Source organism: Bufo gargarizans, chromosome 1, assembly GCF_014858855.1.
Source record: "Bufo gargarizans isolate SCDJY-AF-19 chromosome 1, ASM1485885v1, whole genome shotgun sequence".
NCBI classification, from domain to species: Eukaryota; Metazoa; Chordata; class Amphibia; order Anura; family Bufonidae; genus Bufo; species Bufo gargarizans.
Genome location: NC_058080.1, coordinates 702,382,940 through 702,404,747, shown reverse-complemented (window position 1 = coordinate 702,404,747; position 21,808 = coordinate 702,382,940). Strand labels below are relative to the sequence as shown.

Below are 21,808 nucleotides of genomic sequence, written 5' to 3'. Positions count from 1 at the left end.
AAAAGAGTCGGTGTAGATTATGGTGTGTACCCTTGTTTTGTATAAAGCCGCTCTGATCAGGATGGACAATGGAGGAAATGACCCCAGAGAGCCTTGTAGCCAGGACCCTCGCAAGAAGCTTTACATCTGCATTAAGCAGTGAGATTGGTCTATAGGATTCTAAATCTAAAGGGTCCTTGCCTTTTTTTGGAATTAATATTATTATGGCCTCCATCATTGAGTCTGGAAGCATCCCCTCCTCTGTTGATTCAGCAAAGACCTCCAATAGTCTGGGAAGAATACAGTCCTCATATTTACTATAGAATTCATATGGAAGCCCATCTGAGCCAGGGGTGGAGTTAGTTGAGCATAGTTTAATAGCTCCCTCAAGTTCCTGAATTGAGACCTCCAATTCTAGTGCTTTCTTTTGCATCTCAGTAATAGTTGGAAACTTGATCCTATCTAAATAAAGATCTATCTTATCATCTGTAATGTTGGAGTCAGCTTTATACAGATCAACAAAGTAATCAAGAAAGGCCTTCTCCACCGGGCCCTGTGAAGTGACTATCCTACCATCACTCAATCGGACCTTATCTATATGTTTTTTAGATTGTTGATTGGAGATTACTCTAGCAAGGAGTTTACCAGGTCGCCCTGACTCTGTAAAGTATTTTTGCCCCTTAAAAAAAAGGTTCTGTTGGGCCTTATCCAATAAAAACTTAGCATATATTTGTGTGGCTCTTTGCATATTTTCCCTATTCTTCTCCGTCTTGTGCATATGGAAGGATTCTGTTGCCAACACTACATGTTCTTCTAGATTTTTCTAGATTGTATATCACAGCCATCAATCAGTATTTGGTGGAAGACGGTATATAGCAATAGCACCCCTCAATCAGTATTTTGTGGAAGAAGATATATGGCACCCCTCAATCAGTATTTTGCGGAAACAGGTATATAGCATCCCTCAATCAGTATTTGGCGGAAACAGGTATATGGCACCCCTCAATCAGTATTTGGCAGAAACAGGTATATGGCATCCCTCAATCAGTATTTGGCTGAAACAGGTATATGGCACCCCTCAATCAGTATTTTGTGGAAGCAGGTGTATCGCAGCCCTCAATCAGTATTTGGTGGAAGAAGGTATATAGCAATAGTACCCCTCAATCAGTATTTGGCGGAAATTGGTATATAGCACCCCTCAATCAGTATTTAGACTAAAAACCATACATTGATGCGAAAAGTGTCTTTGTTCTGTTTCTGATTATTTTTCAATTTTTGTATAAATTTATATCTGTTATATATATGGGTGTATTAATTATGGGGGGGTTATCTTCATTAAATTATCGCTGAATTGGCGTAAAATGGTATTTATTGTTATAGTTTTTATATACTTTAAAAACTAGGGACTTAACTAGGGACTAGGGACCCCCCCCCCCCCCCCATCATCCTTTTATTATGCAGAGTTTATTCAATTATCCCCAAAAAACTAATTTGCCCTATAGGCCTGATTCTCCGGTTGTCTGACCTGGAACGCATCGGTGGAACGCTTTGTGTCAGGTGACATGCACCACGTGACCGGAAGTCGCGTGAGATCTGCCTTGACGCTTTGCGCTCCACAGTCTCCTGTCTTCATGGGAGATGGAGTGCACGCTGGACATATGGGGGGAGCCCCTTGTTACCAATAAGTGAGCAGTATCTTAGATTCACATTGTGACTGGAACCAACCGCATTGGTTGATTAGTCTACATCTATCTATTTAAATTGGGATCTTTTCCCCATTAGTGCCACTAACATCGCGATCTATGGAGATCCCCTAGTCCTGGCTGAATGACTTATGTGAGTGTATCTAATTCATGTCTTGGTCTATATGCCTAATCAGTGTTTGACTCACTTCTGTGCCATAGGTAGTTTGCGTTTATTTGGGGATTGTTTCCTAAGTTGTACGCTGAATTATCACTTTGAATCTACGTACTATGTAATTATACATTTTATAAACCTTTTGGCATAATCTGTGTTAGGGCGGATGATCTTGATAGGGATTTCCATATTAGCACATCTTTATATCCCTATCTTTATACATCTATATACATAATCTATTTGGTTTGAGTCCCCTGATGAACCTTCTTTGTATATTTGGAGGGGAAACGCGTCGGGAACCGGGACTGTTATATATCTACCCACAATAAGGATTTGTAAAGGGCACAATAGCATTAGGTATGGGGACAGAGTGCTTCTACCATCAAGACGTACCTCTGGGCTGAGGCTATACAAGGGACAGTTCAGGGACACATTCCCCCCCTCCCCTCTCCCAGAGTCTCAGTATTCCTGTATGCTGATTAGGAGTAGTGCCCTTAATTTTATACCAGTTTTTTCTTATATTTTTCATTTTTTTGGGTCAGATTGTGTTACACATGCGTGGTATATTGTGGCCCTAAAATGAGCCGTTTGTTAGCATATTATCTAATAATAAAAGTTATGTTTTAGGTTTTGCCCACTGTGAATTTTATTGTGGAAATCACTGTTAACGAGACGGGGTACTGTGGAGGTCACTAATAAAGGGGCGGCCGCTGCGTTGTGGAGGTCACTGTTAAAGGGGAGGGCGCTGTGGATGTTACTGTTAAGGGGGCATGCTACTGTGGCGGTCACTGTAAAGGGGCGGGGTGCTATGGAACTCACTGTTAAAGGGGCAGGCTGCTGTGAAGGTCAAAGTTAAGGGGGTGGGCTGCTGTGGAGGTCCCATTTTTAAGGAGAAGGGGCACTGTTGGGGGGGGGGGTCAGTGTTAAGGGGTGGCGGGCTGTGGAGGTCACTGTTAAGGGGGCGGGTTACTGTAGATGTCACTGTTATAGTGGATACTGTCAATATCTTTTAACGACACACACAAACATCAAATGAAATAGATTAAATATACCTGTGCGAAGCCGGGTCCTTCTGCTAGTATACACATATATATATAGTCACTATATGGTGGTATTAAAATGGGTAAAATTATAAGAATAACTGTCTAAAAAAGGGCAAGCGATGAGCCCTACTGTTGCTCTATAAAACAAGCCCTCTCCTACATTAAAGTTACAAAATACTCCCTCACCTTTCTACTGATCAGTGCTCATCAACAGTGGTGCTCAAGGGCAGCCCCAGCCCCATGCTGGGGGCACAGCAAGCAAAACCACAGACACCCCTAGATAAACAAATTTTTAAGAGCTTGGTTATGTTAGACAGGCAACACTGCTGTAGGCCATGGACTAGAGTACAAATAGAAGAAGGAGGTCCTGCATCACAAGTGTCCATTGCAGAACAAGGGCTGTAGGAATAATCTTCTGACCCTCTGAGCTCCTCTAGCAGGACTAACATAGCTGCGGCAGGTAAACAAAGTTTCAACCCATCCACATCTAGGAAGAACTCTCCAAGGTATCTCCAAGTAAGTTATTATAAAATCTTTCCATAATAAAGTGTAAATTTGTGGATATCTTGGGGTGGTGAAGAGGAACCAGGTCCCGGTGCCTCTGTCTCACCTTGTTTTTTCTCCTCACACATCGCAGTGTGACACAATGCCAGAAGCCGGAAGAACTCGTGTGTGGCCGTGTCTTCCATCTTCACTGATTCCACCAATCTGTGATCGTGAAAAAAGAACTTGGGATCGGCCAGAGGGTTGAAGGAAAAGTCCACCTTTTCTGTGTACTGAGATGTAGAAGAGATTGGTTAATTAAGGGTCTCAGAGTCTGAGATGCATCTGTTGGGGCAAGAGAAAGACCAAAGTAACAGAGAAGGAGCAATGGAGAAGAACTCTGACAATATGTCTGCTGGTAGTCCACCTAAACCAGATATTAGTTAACCCCCAGCTATAATTCAGGGGGAACAGTTTGTTTTTCCTACAGTACAGTGCTTAAGAGGACACTTCCTGGAATGCAGATCACCAGGGAAAACTGTATACAGACACTAAGCAAGCAGGAGATTCATATTTCCGCTCTAAAGCCTGTAGAATAGTGAATGCAGCTCTGTATATACACTAATCAGCCATAACATTATTGTATATTACACATACTATTGTGTAGGTTCTCCTTGTGCCATCAAAACTTCTTTAACCCATCGAGGAACGGACTCCACAAGATCTTTGAAGGTGTCCTGTAGTATCGAACACCAATAGTCTGGAAGGAATACAGTCAGGAAGGATTTTTATGTTATTATGGGGCAACTAGCGTCCACTTCATGAGGGTGTTATGCACCACACCCACAGTGGTTTTAAGGCTATGGCTGATCGGTGTATATAAAGTGTAAAACGATGTTGAAAGGTGGACATACTCATCAACAACAGAGAATGTTCCCTTTTAAAAAGTAATTATTGTTTTTTGACACATTACCCACATTTGGTAAGAATTGCAAATTCTGAACAACTATATGTACCTCATTTATTTCCAGTCTATTTCCTGCATAGTCAAATACATCACCTGCAAGTAAAAAAATATAATATTAGTACTATAGAGGTATTTGTTAAATCTGAAATAAACAATATGGAGAGCACGGGGGTAGAAGGACTAAAAGTTGCCTACTGTAAAGATTGGGAGGGGGGGAACACAAAAACAGAAGGGGTTCAAAAACTACAAGTGGACGTAGTACTCAAAGATGAAAGCAGAATGGGTTATGAACAACCCCTCAAATTTTAATGAAGTTGAATTCCAGGTTGTCACAGCTCATCTGTTCTGGTGCCCAGTAGTGCCCACAAATACAATCATGCTGGACTAAGCTTTACAAATAAACATATTTAATAGGTTATATAAATTCTGTATGGTCTGTCATCATTAGATATGGTGGCATTAGTCAAAGGAGGTCAGATGGGGGGCCTTGGTATAACACCAGAACCAGGAAATTCAAGATACTTCTAGCTGATACATGTTCTATTTGCTGCACAAGATACTTCTTTTCCACCTTAGGTGCAAAAGAACACAAGACATTATAAGTTTTGTGTCTGTGTACTGAGAAGGTTTTGGATAGACCGACTATAGTTAGGTTTTGATTTGATCGGTATCTAGTATTGGCTACACACAACTTTAAAACCTTTGTTCAGGATACTTCTTCCAAACAACCATGTCAAGACCTGAAAACTCAGGAAATGGTGGTATCAAAATAAGATAACCCGGCTGGAAGCCCCACTCACCATATGAATTGCCGTTTATAGAACACTTATTGAAGGTCATGATGTTCTGAGTGAGAGTCCCAGTCTTGTCGGAGAAGATGTATTTTATCTGGCCCAGCTCTTCATTGAGGGTGGTGGTGCGAGCTTCTGCTGGAGTGTCCTTTTTTGGGTAATACATCTTACGGTCCCAATTGATATAGAAGCTGTTTCCAAGACGAATGATTTCAACACTGACGACAAAGAGACAATTAAGAGCGGTTTCCAAGATGACATCCACATCATTTCTTCCACAACGCAGTGTAAATTGCCAATATTCAACTGTGGCATGGGCGGGGAAGAGGACCGGCTGGCAGAACAGTTTCATTCATCATTTTCTACGCCTGTTTTAGGTGTCAAAAATTGTTTAAATGTAAGACAGCAAGGAAGCTGGCTTACATTTAGAAGCGGTGGTGGATTCACCGAAGTTATGGAGAAGCCAGCGCCTCTTCATAAATTCGGCGATCCACTGCCAGCAATGGGGCTTTATTAAGACCAGCTTCTAGAAGGCCAGTTTTACTAAATAACCTCCATGTTCTCTATTTAGCTGCCACTTCAGAAATGTGGTCATGCCAGAAACTCCCCGCAGCAATGCCAGATAATTGCTGAAGGCACCAATAAGTTGGTATTCAACTCATCTTGCAGGTGGTTGAAGTATACTGCGGGTTGTCCAGAAGGGAAAAACATTAAAGTTGGCTCATCAAAAAAAAGCAACGTATGTATGTAGTCTGACTTTGTACTAATTTGTTACTTCCTTGATAACCTCCTCCTGAGGACTAAGAGGCTTGAGTGCTCAGTGCAAAATAGTGTTATTCATACTCAGCATGCTATATGTCCATGGGAGACCACAAGCTGCATTTTCTAAGAACTTACAGCTTGCACAGCTATATGAGACGGAAGAGGAGGAGATACAGGCTGTAGCATAGAGAAAAGAGACATCAGCTTCAAAGAGAACAGAGCTCCGAACCTGCAGATCCACAAGTAGATATATCAGAGAAAGAAGAAAATTAAAAAGAAACAGAAATTAGCCAAGATAGAGTAAATTGACCCTCAAAGGTGCTTGATGACTCTGTCCACTAAGTAAAAAAAAAACACTAGACTATCTGGGCCTCAATACAATACATGAATAAACCACTGTGTATGTGTTTGCAATGGATAGAAAATTGGTAGATAAAAGTCCTACCTAACATAGAGTGAAATAGGCACCACGGTATTGAGGATAATGACATATGACCAGAACATGAGGAACCCGGAGAAGGCTGCGTTGTTGACACCTTCTGCCCATGGAAGATACACCTGGAAGTAGTAGCCCTGTTTGCTTTCCCAAATTGCATTCCCAATAGCCTGGATAATGCACATAAACGCCAGGAAGCCAAAGATCTGTGAAAACAATCCAGAGAAGAAATATTAGGCCCTAAAAGCCCCTTTATGTATGGACATTCCTGGAAATTCCAGGAATTAAGAAAATGAAAATACATAAATATTACTTTATTATAAATAAATTCCCAAATTCCTTTCATTAGTTATAATGGCGTGTTTTCTTTGGGGAGCAATGATGAGGAGAAATAAAATGTCTGCCGTCCTATTAGTGCACACAAAACCTGTCCTAATCACACAGGAGGACAAGTTACTTCAGAGCACTGAAGAGCTGCCTCATCCTCCTCTCTGCTCTAACTGTCAGATGTTAAGGTCCTGAATACAGTTTAATATGATCTTCAGCTGAATCTCTGTAGGAATGGAGTTCATGAGGAGACATGAAGTACAGAGAGGAGGTGGGGATGTGGCTGTGTGATTAGGACAGGTTTTTTTGTGTGTACTAATAGGAGGACGGACATTTTATTTCTCCTGATTGCTCCCCAGACAAAACGAGCCATTATAACTTATGAAAGGTATTTGGGAATATATTTATAAAAAACTAATATTTTAATGCAATGCAACCCTGCGCGCTTACTCTGCAATAAATAGATAGCCAACTTGTCACCACCTTCCTCCTTATCACACAGATATACAAACCCGCATTGACATCTATATATATCTCAGTCCTACCTTGACATAGATGTACGCGCTGTGGTAATGTATCGTGCGGCGGTCCTCACTTCTCTTCTGTATGTGGGGCAAACAGGGAGAGCGGATCCAAGGGAAGATGGCTGCAGCATAGACTATTTAATGATATTGAAGTTTGGGAGTTTGCCCCGGCCGGTGGCGATATACTCCCGTTACCTTTTGCTTGCGCTCACGTCTGAGCGGGTGACGTCACCGCAAGTGAACTACGGATGGCAGTGAGGGTCTAACCTCCTACGTGTTTCGAGTACATGCAGTACTCTTCGTCAGGGTCTAACCTCCTACGCGTTTCGAGTACATGTGGTGACGTCACCCGCTCAGACGTGAGCGCAAGCAAAAGGTAACGGGAGTATATCGCCACCGGCCGGGGCAAGCTCCCAAACTTCAATATCATTGAATAGTGTATGCTGCAGCCATCTTCATAACTCATTCGTACACACTACGGGGAGGGGGTGCCAATATTTTTGCAATGGGTCCAGTAGGCTTAGATGAACCATTGCATGTGATGGCAAAATACATATTTCAATGAAATTAGCACCTCATCATAAGAAACCTACCCAGAGGACAAGGATATTCATGAGTCGGTCAATGCTGGTCCTTTTTAGGGTGGTCCGGCCACTGTTCTGCATCAGTTTCGTGTCAGGTCCTAAAATGAGGAAAATGGGCAGATGATCATGTCTGCCTCTAGGAAACGCTCCAAGGGCCTATAGGTCATTAACTGACCTGCAAATATGACCATCCCAAAGCACCATTCTGTGTTTCTAATAGTGCAGCCACGCAGCAAGATTTTTCCATTGTCCAGAGAATATTTGTCCCCCTTGTAGGTTAGGGTCCCAGTGAAGGTGTCCAGTCTGTTATTTGGGGCCTCACAAGCAATTTCACCTAGAAGAACAAGTTTAAAACTCTTACTTTTCAGTCAAGAGATAAATGCAGTGAGTTATGGGATGTTAGGCTGAGTGGATATTCCTTGTATAACACATCAGGAAAGCTGCTTCACACAACTTGAGTTTGGTTGGCTTGGTCTTTTACAGGTGGGTGCAACACATGTATAGCTATAGATGGAGACAGGGGGGGATGTCGCCATATGACTCTATATACTGAATATTATTATTATTTACTATTAAAGTGCCATTCATTTCATGGCCCAACCCTTAAACTTGATAAGAACACAACTGACATACCATCAAACTGCGAGAGTTCTGCCAGTTTCTCTCCGAGGTCTCCTGTTATGGTGAGGGCCTGCTTCACCTTTAGATTAGTCTCTCTGAAAGAAGACACATTAAAAGGGAATATGAGGATAAAACAAGGGTTTTCTACTGCAACATGAAGGTGTGACTCCAAGCAAGCAAGAAAGAATAACGATTTAGAAAGAGTTGTATTTGGGGGTTCTAGGAAAGTTTAGGCACTACTATAATACCACACATAAGCAAAAATAGTTTTGTATAATACTGTCTCGACTGCACAGAAATATACATGTAACTACTGTAATACTGTAACGTATGGACACGCTGATATGTACCATAATATTGGCCTCTATGTACAAGAATTACATTACTATAAGTACTACAGTATGAGCTAAGTAGAAGAATATAATTACTATAATACTGCCTCCTATGTACAAGAATATAACTACTATAATACTGCCCCCTATGTACAAGAATATAACTACTATAATACTGCTCCTATGTACAAGAATATAACTACTATAATACTGCCTCCTATGTACAAAAATATAACTACTATAATACTGCTCCTATGTACAAGAATATAACTACTATAATACTGCCTCCTATGTACAAGAATATAACTACTATAATACTGCTCCTATGTGCAAGAATATAACTACTATAATACTGCTCCTATGTACAAGAATATAACTGCTATAATACTGCTCCTATGTACAAGAATATAACTACTATAATACTGCTCCTATGTACAAGAATATAACTACTATAATACTGCTCCTATGTACAAGAATATAACTACTATAATACTGCTCCTATGTACAAGAATATAACTGCTTAATACTGCCTCCTATGTACAAGAATATAACTACTATAATACTGCTCCTATGTACAAGAATATAACTACTATAATACTGCTCCTATGTACAAGAATATAACTACTATAATACTGCTCCCATGTATATGATTATAGCTGTTATACTGCTGCCCCGTGGATAGAAATGAAATAATAATAATAATAAATAATAATAATATCGACGATTATAATTGTCAGCTTGTGATTTATGAGACTCACTTACCCATCTAGCTCAGCCGTCTCGATGTATACCAGGCTGTTGGGTTCGCTGCTGGAAAGTAACAGCAGATCTGCCTAAACACAAGAGAGCGGTGAGGCCTGTCCATGCTGGGACAAGGGATATTATACAGGAGAGGCACTACTTATACCACTTATCTCTTTATATTATATTTACAGACTGGACTGGTCACCATCAGAAGACTTATTATGTAAAATAAGGACAGGCAGGACATGCCTCGGGCAGAAGGAGCCTGGAGAGGCACCAAGCTCAATCATTGTATGGCTGCAACTGTAAAATGTTATCTAAAGGGGTTGCAGACAAAGGCTGTACTAGTACAGTACCCCACAGGACTACTGTAAATGGGTAAGGCTACTTTCACACTGGCGTTTTGGCTTTCCGTTTGTGAGATCCGTTCAGGGCTCTCACAAGCGCTCCAAAACGGATCAGTTTTGCCCTAATGCATTCTGAATGGAAAAGGATCCGCTCAGAATGCATCAGTTTGCCTCCGTTCCGTCTCCATTCCGCTTTGGAGGCTGCCTGCAGCGTTTTGGTGTCCGCCTGATGAAACTGAGCCAAACGGATCCGTCCTGGCACACAATGTAAGTCAATGGGGACGGATCCGTTTTCACTGACACAATCTGGCACAATAGAAAACGGATCCGTCTCCCATTGACTTTCAATGGAGTTCATGACAGATCCGTCTTGGCTATGTTACAGATAATACGGCGGATGCAAGCGGTTGTATTATTGTAACGGATCAGTTTCTGCAGATCCACGACGGATCCGCCCAAAACGTGAGTGTGAAAGTAGCCTTAATAATGCTACTTAATGAGTTAATTCCCATTGTTAATGTTAAAGGCTTTGTGTTAAACCTCAGAACTGTGCCTATCTGCACTGCAACTCTCATCATCCTCAGTAAAGAGACTTTTCTTTGTTATCACTAAATTAGACCTGGTACTTGCCTCCATCACCCACTGGGCCCTCGCTCCACCTGACCTCTTGCCTTGCAGCATCAAGGCCACCCCACCTATCACCAGGCAGGAGCCCTAGAAAGATCCAGGGTGTGCCCTCCATTCACTGCATGGCCCCAGAAAGTACCAGAGTTAGGAAAGCTATCATGAACCACTACTACTCCTATCTGTGCTACCAATATCACTACCACTCCTCCCATTCCTGTCTCCTCTCCGGGTCAGTGCACTATTTATTACTTATTTTATGCACTTATATAGCGCTACTATATTCCACAACACTTTACAGTTATTATCATCAAGCTGTCCCCAGTGGGGCTCACAATCTAAGTTCCCTATCAGTATGTCTTTGGAGTGTGGGAGGAAACCCACGCAAACACGGGGAGAACATACAAACTCCATGCAGATGTCGTCCTTGGTCGGATTCAAACCTGGGACCCCAGTGCTGCACGGCACCAGTGCTAACCAGTTAGTAGAAAACAAATCCATTCCATTATTAGGATATATACTTATGATTTCTGTAAGCCGGTGTAATGTGTGCTTCATTGAGACACATTAAGCCTCTGCCTAGCAGTGCTAAAAACAGAAACAAACAGCCCTTGTCAGGCGCCGATGCTTATATCAGGGGGGCCGGAGTTTAATCCTACAACATATATTATGTGATTGTAAAGAATGAATTCTTACCGTAACAAAGTTGTTGTTTTCCAGTTTTATGATGTCGCCCACCTGCACTTTCATCCATTTTTCATTCGTAAACCTGAAGGAGAAACTAATTAAAGGGGCTGTCCAGGATTAGAAAAACATGACTGAGCTGCAATATCAGATACAACAAGTGGACAGGGGTGGTGCTGTTTCTGGAAGAAAGCAGCCATGTTTTTTTTTATCCTAGACAAGCCCTTCAAGTGACATGAAACATGCAGAACAGTGTTCAGCTGATGATGATTATCAGTTTATTCAGTTCAAACGTTTGCCATCCGATGGTTTTCGCAGGATGCTATAATTCACTTCTATGACTAGCAGCATCACAAGGTGGATTGACTAGCCCAGGCATGCTCAACCTGCGGCTCTCCAGCTGTTGCAAAACTACAACTCCCATCATTCCCGGACAGCCTACAGCTTTCAGCCTACAGAAGGGCATGGTGGGAGTTGTAGTTTTACAACAGCTGGAGGGCTGCAGGTTGAGCATCCCTGGACTAGCTAATCATAATACTTTTACTTTATCCCACGGGTGGGGAGGGGGTTAATCAGGGGCACATTATTGCACAGCTCTGCTGCATTGTCTATTGGAGTATGAGGTAGTCTGAAACCCACCTCCTCTCTTATCAGAGACTTGGGGCTCTTTCACACAAGTGTGTCCCTTGCGGGAATCACTCTCAGTGTAAGAGGGGTATCCTGCGTTCTGGACTTACAGAAGCGCAGGGCATTATCATGATTGATAAGGCTGTGTGCCTCTGCATGACCTTACTGACATAAAGCTGTCACTATGATTCTGCAGAAGAAAGGTTATGCAGAGGCACACAGCCTTATCAATCATGATAATGCCCTGCGCTTCTGTAAGTCCAGAACGCAGGATACCCCTCTTACAGTGATCCCGCTAGGGACACGCTTGTGTGAAAAAGCCCTTAGACTGCTGCTCTCTCCTCCCCCATGCTTTATACTGATGCTTTGCTTGTGTATAAGCATGAGCTCAGCATGGACAGAACGATAGTAAACTACGAGAAGGTGCATGCTGTGTATAGTACATTTACAATGCTGTTGGTCACTTACCCTCCTTTACTAAGTACTTGAACTGTCCGATTATTAACCTGATTGTCACTTTTGTGTCGATACTGAAATAAAAAAGGAGATTTGTACAGAAATACAGGGGGAAAACACAAGCAAGTTGAGTAAAGTAATAAAAAACTCTCCTATCCACATTTTATTAACCCTGCCTTGACAACTCCTCCTCTATTAGCAATTACCAAAGATTGCAACACATCACAATTTTCCCAGTGGCTGACTGCCAGGGGTTATATTATCTAAAATCTGACAATTCATTCCTTGGCACTGGGATTACACTAACCAAGGTTAAAGAGCATCCGTCACCACAATCAACCCTATTAAACCAGGCACACTGCCTGGTAGGGTTCATCATGGTAAAATAAATTGCTGCAATCTGATGTATAGTTGCAGCAACATTTTTACTTTTATTCTTATGAAAATGAGGTGCTCAGAGCTGGCCTTGCCCCTTGGAGCACCGCTCCACCTACTCCTTTCCCCCATCGCCACTGTCCCTCATGGTCATTAACAGGGACATGCATACTCAATGCTCAGATGCCTGGTCCTGAAATGTCATGCTTGTGCCGGTACGACTTCATCTGTGCATGCGCAGTTGATCTCATCAGGTTCTCTTCACTGAGATCCGCATTGTGGAAGCGCTGCCGACATCAGTCTCCTCCTCAAAAGAAGACTCTCCGCTTCGCTTCTAGATCACCGAAAGTGATCCCTTTCTTCCAGGAGGAGACTGACATCGTTGGCACTTGTGCAGTGCAGATCTCACCTGAAAGAGCCACTTGAGATCAACTGCGCATGTACCAATGAAATCAAACCAGTGCAAGCACAAGATTTCAGGGCCAGGCATCTTAATAGTCAGGATATCTGGCCCTGTAAATCAGACCATGGGGGGGGGAATGACGACGAGGCAGAGGAAAAGGTGAAGAGGTGCTCCGAGGGGCTAGGCCAGCCCTTTGGTGTTCCAAGCACCTAATTTGCATAACATTTTATATTTTGCTGCAACAGTACATCAGACTGCAACAATAGAGGGGTCATTTAATCCACCACGATCAATCCTAACGTCCAGTATGTCTGGATTAATAGGGTTGATCATGGTGACAGATATTCTAAATAAAAAAAATAAAAAACATTCATATCACATTAGAATTTGCATTCATTTATAACTTGAGATAATGGTGGAATCTTACATAGTCATCGGTGGCATCTTTAACAGCAGACACAGTCAGCACCAATACCAATGGGACTACTGTAGTGAACCACGACAGGGAAGACACTTGAGGAATGAGCTGAGGGGGAAAAACAACATATTTATTTTATATGTAAAAAAATCAAGATTATGACTTCAGTCTTACACTCCAGACATATGCAGTGGCATACCAGCCATAGACCCTCAACACACAGATACACTGAGCTGCTTTCCATTTCCTTTGACATTGTCATAGCACTATCTGCCACGACCACTAGGGGGAGATAACTGAATATGCATGCTCATGTATTCAACGACCTGCAGGGGAGGGCTGGGAGAAGGGCAGTGGTAGTTGTGGCACTGATAGTAGTGGTGGTTCATGGTGGCTGTCCTTACTCTAACGCTCCCTGGTGCTGTACAGTGAATGAAGGAGCACAACCCTTATTCTAATTGGGCACACCCTGGTATTGGGGCTCTTGTCTGATGGTGGCTGGGGTGCCCTTGATGCTACGTAGATGGGTGCAAGGCAGGAGGGCGGGTTTATGTAGGGGCTAGCGGATGGTGGTGGAGTCAATGATCAGGCTTGTTTGGTTACAATAAACAAAGTCTGTCTTTACTGAATAGATGATAGGAGTTGCAGTACACAGAGCAGCAATAGGCACAGTTCCAAAGTATATTACAGTTTGCATTTCCCAATAACTGTGTATAGGCAGCGGTAATGATGGTAGTAGTAGTCCTCCCTGAGTCTCACTCTAAGGCCTCATGCATACGACAGTATTTTTTTGCGGTCCGCAAAACGGGGTTCCGGTGTTCCGTGATCCGTTTCCGTTTTTGTTTCCGTGTGTCTTCCTTTATTTTTGGAGGATCACCAGACATGAAGGAAAGTAAAAAAAAGTCTAAGTCAAGTTTGCCATGCAAATGATAGGAAAAATACGGACAAGGACGCGGATGACAATCTTGTGTGCCTCCGCGTTTTTTCACGGACCCATTGACTTGAATGGGTCCGCGAACCGTTTTCCGTTAAATAAATAGGACAGGTTATATTTTTTTGACGGACTGGAACCACGGATCACGGACGCGGATGACAAACGGTGCATTAGCCGAGTTTTCAACTGACCCATTGAAAGTCAATGGGTCCGCAGAAAATCACGAAAAACGGAACAACGGACACGGAATGAAACAACGGTTGTGTGCATGAGGCCTAAGTACACTTTGCAATCTTCCCAAAAAACTACAGGCATGCAATGCCATTCTCGTTAACTCTTTCAGCAGTTCCCTGGCTGCAGATCCGTCTCAAAGTGTGGTGGGCACCGAAGCAATATACACTTTCTACAGCAGTAAAGTCTTCTGCCATAAACAGACGATACCTTACTGTCTTTCCAGGCTTGGCCTCTGAAGTTGTTCTCTACGATCTGTGAATGTCATTTTTTTATGGGAGTTTCAAAAATAGACAAGCAAACGTGCATTCTTCATTGACTTTAGATAGATGCGGGAACCAGAGGTAGGACCTGCACTTATCTGACATTGGTGGCATATCCTAGCGATATGTCACCAATTTCTTAGATGAGAAAACTCCTTGAAGTGGATCTCTGACAGTTTTCAGACTCAGGGATGAAGATTCCCTGGACCAGGCTTCTCTCCAGGCCTAGATCTCAGGAGCAAACACATGCACGTGTTGCCTCTAGCTCTGGACTTTCTCTACTATACAAGCTGGGAAGGGGGACAACTAGTCCTGTGATTGTTAACTATTTACTACCCATACATAACCATTCAGATATACATTGTGCATTGTAAAGAGTACTTTAACATCAAATCACAATATCTGACTCTTTAGCATAAGGTTAACAGTTTCACATTAAATTAACCCTTTGCATAGATGTACTGGGTCACTGCACATGGAGTTTATTAGTTGCTGTAAGCTCCCCCATGTGGTGGCTGCAGACTATCAGAATGAAATAATTTAACAAAGAAGCCAAAAAAACTGAGTTACCCTATACAGACCGGTAAGCAGAAATATGTGAAATCCTACAGAATTCATAATGCAGCTCTGGATGTGACTGGAGTATGTAACAAGAGCTGACTTAAGATGAGTACAACTACAGTAAAGCAAAGTGCTTACAATGCTACTCATCAACATATTTTCAAAAAGTGGACATGGCTTAGTGAGACTGACATAAATGATAGCACAAATCTACGCCAGCATATAGCACATGGGGTACCAGAAGATGTGCCAAATTTATTAAGAGGCTCCCTTCTAAGACTAACTTTGAAATGTCAATCTTAAAAAGTACCTGTCAACAAGTTCAACACTATGAAATTGGGCATCCTGATTGGTAGGTTTGATCCTGCTGAGGTAAAAGGATGCCTTATTTATCCCCTTTCATTGCGAAATTTCATTGTTACATCCATTTTTGTATGCAAACTAACTTATCGGTGCACCATGGGGTAGCCTGGCCCCTCACTCCACCAGATCTTCACTGCCCTGCACCTACAGCTACTCCTACTCTCCCCTTGATTTGTAATGCCAGGCAACAAACCTATACTACCAAATACAATTACCTTTCCCAACTGGTTCAGGACCCGACTAGAGGGACGGCCATACTGGACTTAGTGTTAACCAATAGACCTGACAGAACAACAGATGTGCAGGTTGGGGGACACCTGGGAAATAGTGACCATAAAGTAATAACCTTCCAATTGTGATTCAAAAGAGCGTTTCTTCAGGGAGGAACAAAAATACCAAACTTCAAAAAAGCAAAATTTTGCCAACTAAGAGAGGCCATAGGCCTAACTAACTGGGACAAAGTCCTCAAAAATAAAAATACAGCCACAAAATTGGATATTTTTAAAAGCATCCTAAAATCTAATTGTGAGAGGTACATACCTTATGAGAATAAAATGTTAAGGAACAAGAAAAAAACAATGTGGATTAATAGAACTGTAAAGAAAGCAATAAATGACAAAAATAAAGCATTTAAATCACTAAAACAGGAGGGTAGCGAGGAAGAACTGAAAAACTATAAGGAAAAAATTTTTATAGGTAAAAAACAAATAAAAACAGCCAAACTAGAGATCGAGAGATAAATTGCAAAAGAGAGCCAAACTAACCCTAAAATGTTCTTCAATTATATAAATGGTAAAAAGTATAAATCTGAACAACACGGCCATCTACAGAGTAATGAGGGCAGAGTTGCAGAGAGCGATGAGGTGAAAGCAAAGCTATTAAATATTTTTTTCTCCACTGTATTCACTGAGCAAAATAAACTGTCAGATGAAATGCAGAATGTAAAATTCCCCATTAAAAGTGCCCTGTCTGACCCAGGAAGAAGTACAGTGGCGTCCTAAAAAGATCAAAATAGACAAATCGCCAGGACCAGATGGCATACACCCACATATCCTAAGAGAATTAAGTAATGTCATAGCTAGACGTTTATTTCTGATATTTAATATACTGACAGGGAATGTCCCACAGGATTGGCGCATAACAAATGTGGTGCCAATATTCAAAAAAGGTCCAAAAACAGAGCCCGGAAATTATAGTCCTGTAAGTTTAACATCTGTCGTGGGTAAACTGTTTGAAGGTTTTCTAAGAGATGTTATCTTGGAGTACCTCAATGAATATAAGCAAATAACGCCATATCAGCATGGCTTCATGAGGGATTGGTCATGTCAAAATAACTTAATCAGTTTCTATGAGGAGGTAAGTTCTAGACTTGACAGCGGCAAATCAATGGATGTCGTATATCTGGACTTCTCCAAAGCATTTGACACTGTACTGCATGAAAGGCTAGTATATAAAATGAGAATGCTTGGACTGGGAGAAAATGTTTGTATGTGGGTAAGTAACTGACTGAGTGATAGAAAACAGAGGGTGGTTATTAATGGTACACACTCAGATTGGGTCACTGTCACTAGTGGGGTACCTCAGGGGTCAGTATTGGGCCCTATTCTCTTCAATATATTTATTAATGATCTTGTAGAAGGCTTGCATAGTAAAATATAAATTTTCGCAGATGACACTAAACTGTGTAAAGTAATAAACACTGAAGAGGACAGTATACTACTACAGAGCGATCTGGATAGATTGGAGGCTTGGGCAGATAAATGGCAGATGAGGTTTAACACTGACAAATGTAAAGTTATGCACATGGGAAGGAATAATGCAAGTCACCCGTACAAACTAAATGGTAAAACACTGGGTAACACTGACATTTAAAAGGACCTATGAATTTTAGTGAACAGCAAGCTGTAGAAACCAGTGTCAGGCAGCTGCTGCCAAGGCCAATAGGATAATGGGTTGCATCAGAAGGGGCATAGATGCCCGTGATGAGAACATAGTCCTACCACTTTACAAATCACTTGTCAGACCACACATGGAGTACTGTGTACAGTTCTGGGCTTCAGTGAACAAGGCAGACATAGCAGAGCTGGAGAGGGTCCAGAGGAGGGCAACTAAAGTAATAACTGGAATGGGGGGACTACAGTACCCTGAGAGATTATCAAAATTAGGGTTATTCACTTTAGAAAAAAAACGACGATTGTATAAATATAATCAGTGGTCAGTACAGGGATCTATCCCATCATCTATTTATCCCCAGGACTGTGACTGTGACGAGGGGACATCCTCTGCGTCTGGAGGAAAGAAGGTTTGTACACAAACATAGAAGAGGATTCTTTACGGTAAGAGCAGTGAGACTATGGAGCTCTCTGCCTGAGGAGGTGGTGATGGTGAGTACAATAAAGGAATTCAAGAGGGGCCTGGATGTATTTCTGGAGTGTAATAATATTACAGGATATAGCCACTAGAGAGGGGTCGTTGATCCATGGAGTTTTCTGATTGCCTGATTGGAGTCTGGAAGGAATTTCTTTCCCCTTAAGTGGGGAAAATTAGCTTCTACCTCACAGGGTTTTTTCATTTTATTTTTTTTGCTCTGGATCAACTTGCAGGATAACAGGCCGAACTGAATTAAGAGATGTCTTTTTTCGGCCTTTCATGGGACTGATCCTGCTGACGAGATCTTTAATAAACTTCCCCACTGTGGTTATGTACAATGTTATGTCAGAACATTGGGTTCCAGTGATCTGGGGCAAAAGCATATAATAGACATCTAGACCTATTTACCTGCAGGATCAGAAGAAAGACGAAGTAGGCGTTGGCCACTCGCTGGAACTGCTCGAAGAGGTTGAGAGGAAGGAAGGTGAAGACATTGTATTTTGAGGTCTTGATTGCATTGGTCTGGAAAAAAAAAAAGGGAAAATTGTTACTCATTCTGAAATTCACCAAATATAGTGATCTCTCCATAGATAAACGTTCCAGGACTTCATCCTTGGATCAGAGCAGATTTACAAATGTCATGACTAGTGGCTCAATAGTTGGCCTTGCAACATGAAAGTGTTGGATTCAGACATCTGTATTTCCTCTACATAATAAGGTTAAAAAGACACCAAATGTTACCTTTCTTATCATCCATAAGTGTCCCAGGAAACATCCATTTTTTCCTTGTTAATATAGTAGAGTGTCAAGAAATTAGTTTTGAGACCTGGCATAAGCTGACCATACACTATGGCTGTCAGACGAATGCTATTCCTAGTTAACTCAACATACACTTGCATGCTTGGTTCAGCTGAGCGTGCATGTGTTTTCAATGTGAAGAGGGGAATAAGCAGCTGCCAAACACCTTTGAGAAGAAAGGATTAGGCGTGTTGAAATTTAATATTGCCGATCCTTTCCTCCCCTCTCACAAACTGAACAACTCCAAGATGAGACAGCTCTCCAGTATACAATTAAGGATTTACTTTATTCATCCAGACAGATTGTGCATGAGTTTCTCCAACTCAGGTCATGTACTTGTCAAGCTACGACATTCCAAAATAGTAAACAAAATTACATCAGGTAAACTTATATTAGGTGGAGCTCATATTGCCATCCTGTTTTGATCCATCAGAATATATATCAATCGTGTACATTATACAGCGGTGGTGTAATAATATATCAATAGTGTACAGTATACAGCGGTGGTATTATTATTATTTATTATTATTAAAGCGCCATTCTTTCCATTACGCTGCACATATGATAAGCAGTGACCCGGGATTGGGTCAAGTGCACAGGTGGTGAGATGTGATCTGAGTGGAGTAGAGTGGAGAGTTTTTCTTCTGTAATGGTGGAGAAGTGGGTTTTGGGAGAAGAGGACCGAGCAGTTGTATAGAGGGTCTGTATGGACTGTGCACTGAAGCTTTCTCTGATGTTGACTATCTTTTGTTTGAAGTCATAGGCGTGCGCACGGGTCGTGCCGGGTGTGCCTGGGCACACTCTAATAGGTTCGTCACCTCCATGCGCACTGCCCCCCAGCCTATTTCCCTGTCTGTTTTGCTGGCTGCCGCGCCCGCCGCGCTGTCAATTCATTTACAATATCTGGCTGTGGGCGGCCGGCGGGCGGTGGCTAGTATTCAAATAGGGGGCGGAGTCCCGGACCCGGCAGAGGCAGAGAGGGAGTGCGTGCTGTGCGGCGCAGGCTGAGTTGACGTTGACGTCACGTCACGCTGCATCTGAATAGTAGTACCCTGCCTGCGCGCCTGGCCGTCTGCTAGCTGGTGAGGTGAGGGCTGGGCATATAAAAAAAGTAGTATGTACCCCCCGTCCCACAGTGCTACGAATCCTCTGTTGTCGCCTGTATTATCCTGATACCCCTCAGTTATATAATATATCTGAGGGGTATCAGGGTAAATCATACAGGGGATAATATAACTAGGGGTATCAGGGTACATGAGGGGAAATATAACCGAGGAGGGCTAGGCTACTATCAGACATTATACAGGGGTAATATAACTTATCTTACCCCTCACCCCTGTATTATGTCCCTGATAGCCCTGCTCACTTGTATTACCCCTGTATAATGTACCCTGATAGATACCCCTTAGTTATATTACCCCCTGTATAATGTACCCTGATACCCCTCAGTTATATAATATAACTGAGGGGTATCAGGTTAAATTATACAGGGCGGGGTAATATAACTAAGGGGTATCAGTGTACATTATTATACAGGGGTAATATAACTAAGGGGTATCAGGGGACATTATTATACAGGGGTAATATAACTTAGGAGGGCTATCAGGGGACATTATACAGAGGAAATATAACTTATATTACCCCTGTATAATGTCCTTGATAGCCCTCCTCAGTTATATTACCCCTGTATAGTGTACCCTGATACCCCTTAGTTATATTACCCCCTGTATAATTTACCCTGATACCCCTCAGTTATATTACCCCTGTATAAAGTCCCCTGATAGCCCTCCTCAGTCATATGTCATCCACAGATACCCCATAACAGTGTGTCATCCACAGGTCCCCCATAACAGTGTGTCATCCACAGGTCCCCCATAACAGTGTGTCATCCACAGATCCCCCATAACAGTGTGTCATCCACAGGTCCCCCATAACAGTGTGTCATCCACAGGTCCCCCATAACAGTGTGTCATCCACAGGTCCCCCATAACAGTGTGTCATCCACAGGTCCCCCATAACAGTGTGTCATCCATAGGTCCCCCATAAAAATGTGTCATTCACAGATCTCCCATAAAAATGTGTCATTCACAGATCCCCCATAAAAGTGTCATCCACAGATCCCCCATAAAAGTGTCATCCACAGATCCCCCAAAACAATGTGTCATCCACAGATCCCCCATAAGTGTGTCATACACAGATCCCCCATAACACTGTGTCATCCACATATCCCCCATAACAGGGCACCTGCGCACTATGGAGAGACTGAAAGGAGGGGAAGATCCGCGGAAGCAAGCAGAGGACGCACAGCAGACGACTGAATGGCTTCTTTTGTAAGTAAATTATTTTATTATAGTGCTGAAACTGCTTTAAACTCTAAAGAAAAGTTTTGGAGAGTGTTTCTCTCTTTCTCAGGTATGAAGCAATACCGAGGAAGAAAGGAAAACTCTTGAAAGCTTGTCTTTTAAGTATTAGGATAGTACAATAAAAAGGTACCCCTGCATACCGCAATACTCTCCTATTTTGTAATCTTATTTATATATACTTATTTTGTTTTTTTCAGTAGTATGATTATATGGTGGAAATTATTAGTGCCCCCCGCCCCCATTTTTGACTGTGGTATATTATGTGCCCTCCCCCCCCCCCTATATATTGTTCCTAGGCGCAGAGGCGGAGTCACGGCAATGCTAGGGTGAGGCCCAGCCTGTGTGTATATGTGTGTGTGTATATAATTATATATATACAGTGTGTGTGTGTATATATATATATATATATATATACACACACACACATATATACATACATACATAAATACACAAATACACACGTGCGCGGGGCATGTGTTTTTGTGCTTTAGGGTGCACACCCTAATGCAATAGGCTGCGCACGCCTATGTTTGAAGTATGT

The 21,808-nt window shown here is 42.3% G+C and overlaps 1 protein-coding gene across 3 annotated transcripts in view; it reads right to left on the bottom strand.

Annotated features, from left to right (window-relative positions):
- LOC122924813 (phospholipid-transporting ATPase ID-like) overlaps positions 1-21,808 on the bottom strand; it is a 156,405-nt gene that overhangs the window by 28,096 nt on the left and 106,501 nt on the right. For 2 of the 3 annotated variants that reach the window (XM_044276263.1, XM_044276262.1), the window contains exons 4-15: positions 18,515-18,628; positions 13,394-13,492; positions 12,201-12,262; positions 11,118-11,190; positions 9,469-9,539; positions 8,387-8,469; positions 7,929-8,087; positions 7,763-7,851; positions 6,328-6,524; positions 5,130-5,338; positions 4,379-4,422; positions 3,490-3,655 (exon numbers count right to left, since the gene is read on the bottom strand). In XM_044276263.1, coding sequence (XP_044132198.1) covers positions 3,490-3,655; positions 4,379-4,422; positions 5,130-5,338; positions 6,328-6,524; positions 7,763-7,851; positions 7,929-8,087; positions 8,387-8,469; positions 9,469-9,539; positions 11,118-11,190; positions 12,201-12,262; positions 13,394-13,492; positions 18,515-18,628 — 1,366 coding nt within the window. Of the gene's footprint in view, positions 1-3,489; positions 3,656-4,378; positions 4,423-5,129; positions 5,339-6,327; positions 6,525-7,762; positions 7,852-7,928; positions 8,088-8,386; positions 8,470-9,468; positions 9,540-11,117; positions 11,191-12,200; positions 12,263-13,393; positions 13,493-18,514; positions 18,629-21,808 lie in introns of those variants that run through there. The other variant, XM_044276264.1, reaches the window with a different exon arrangement.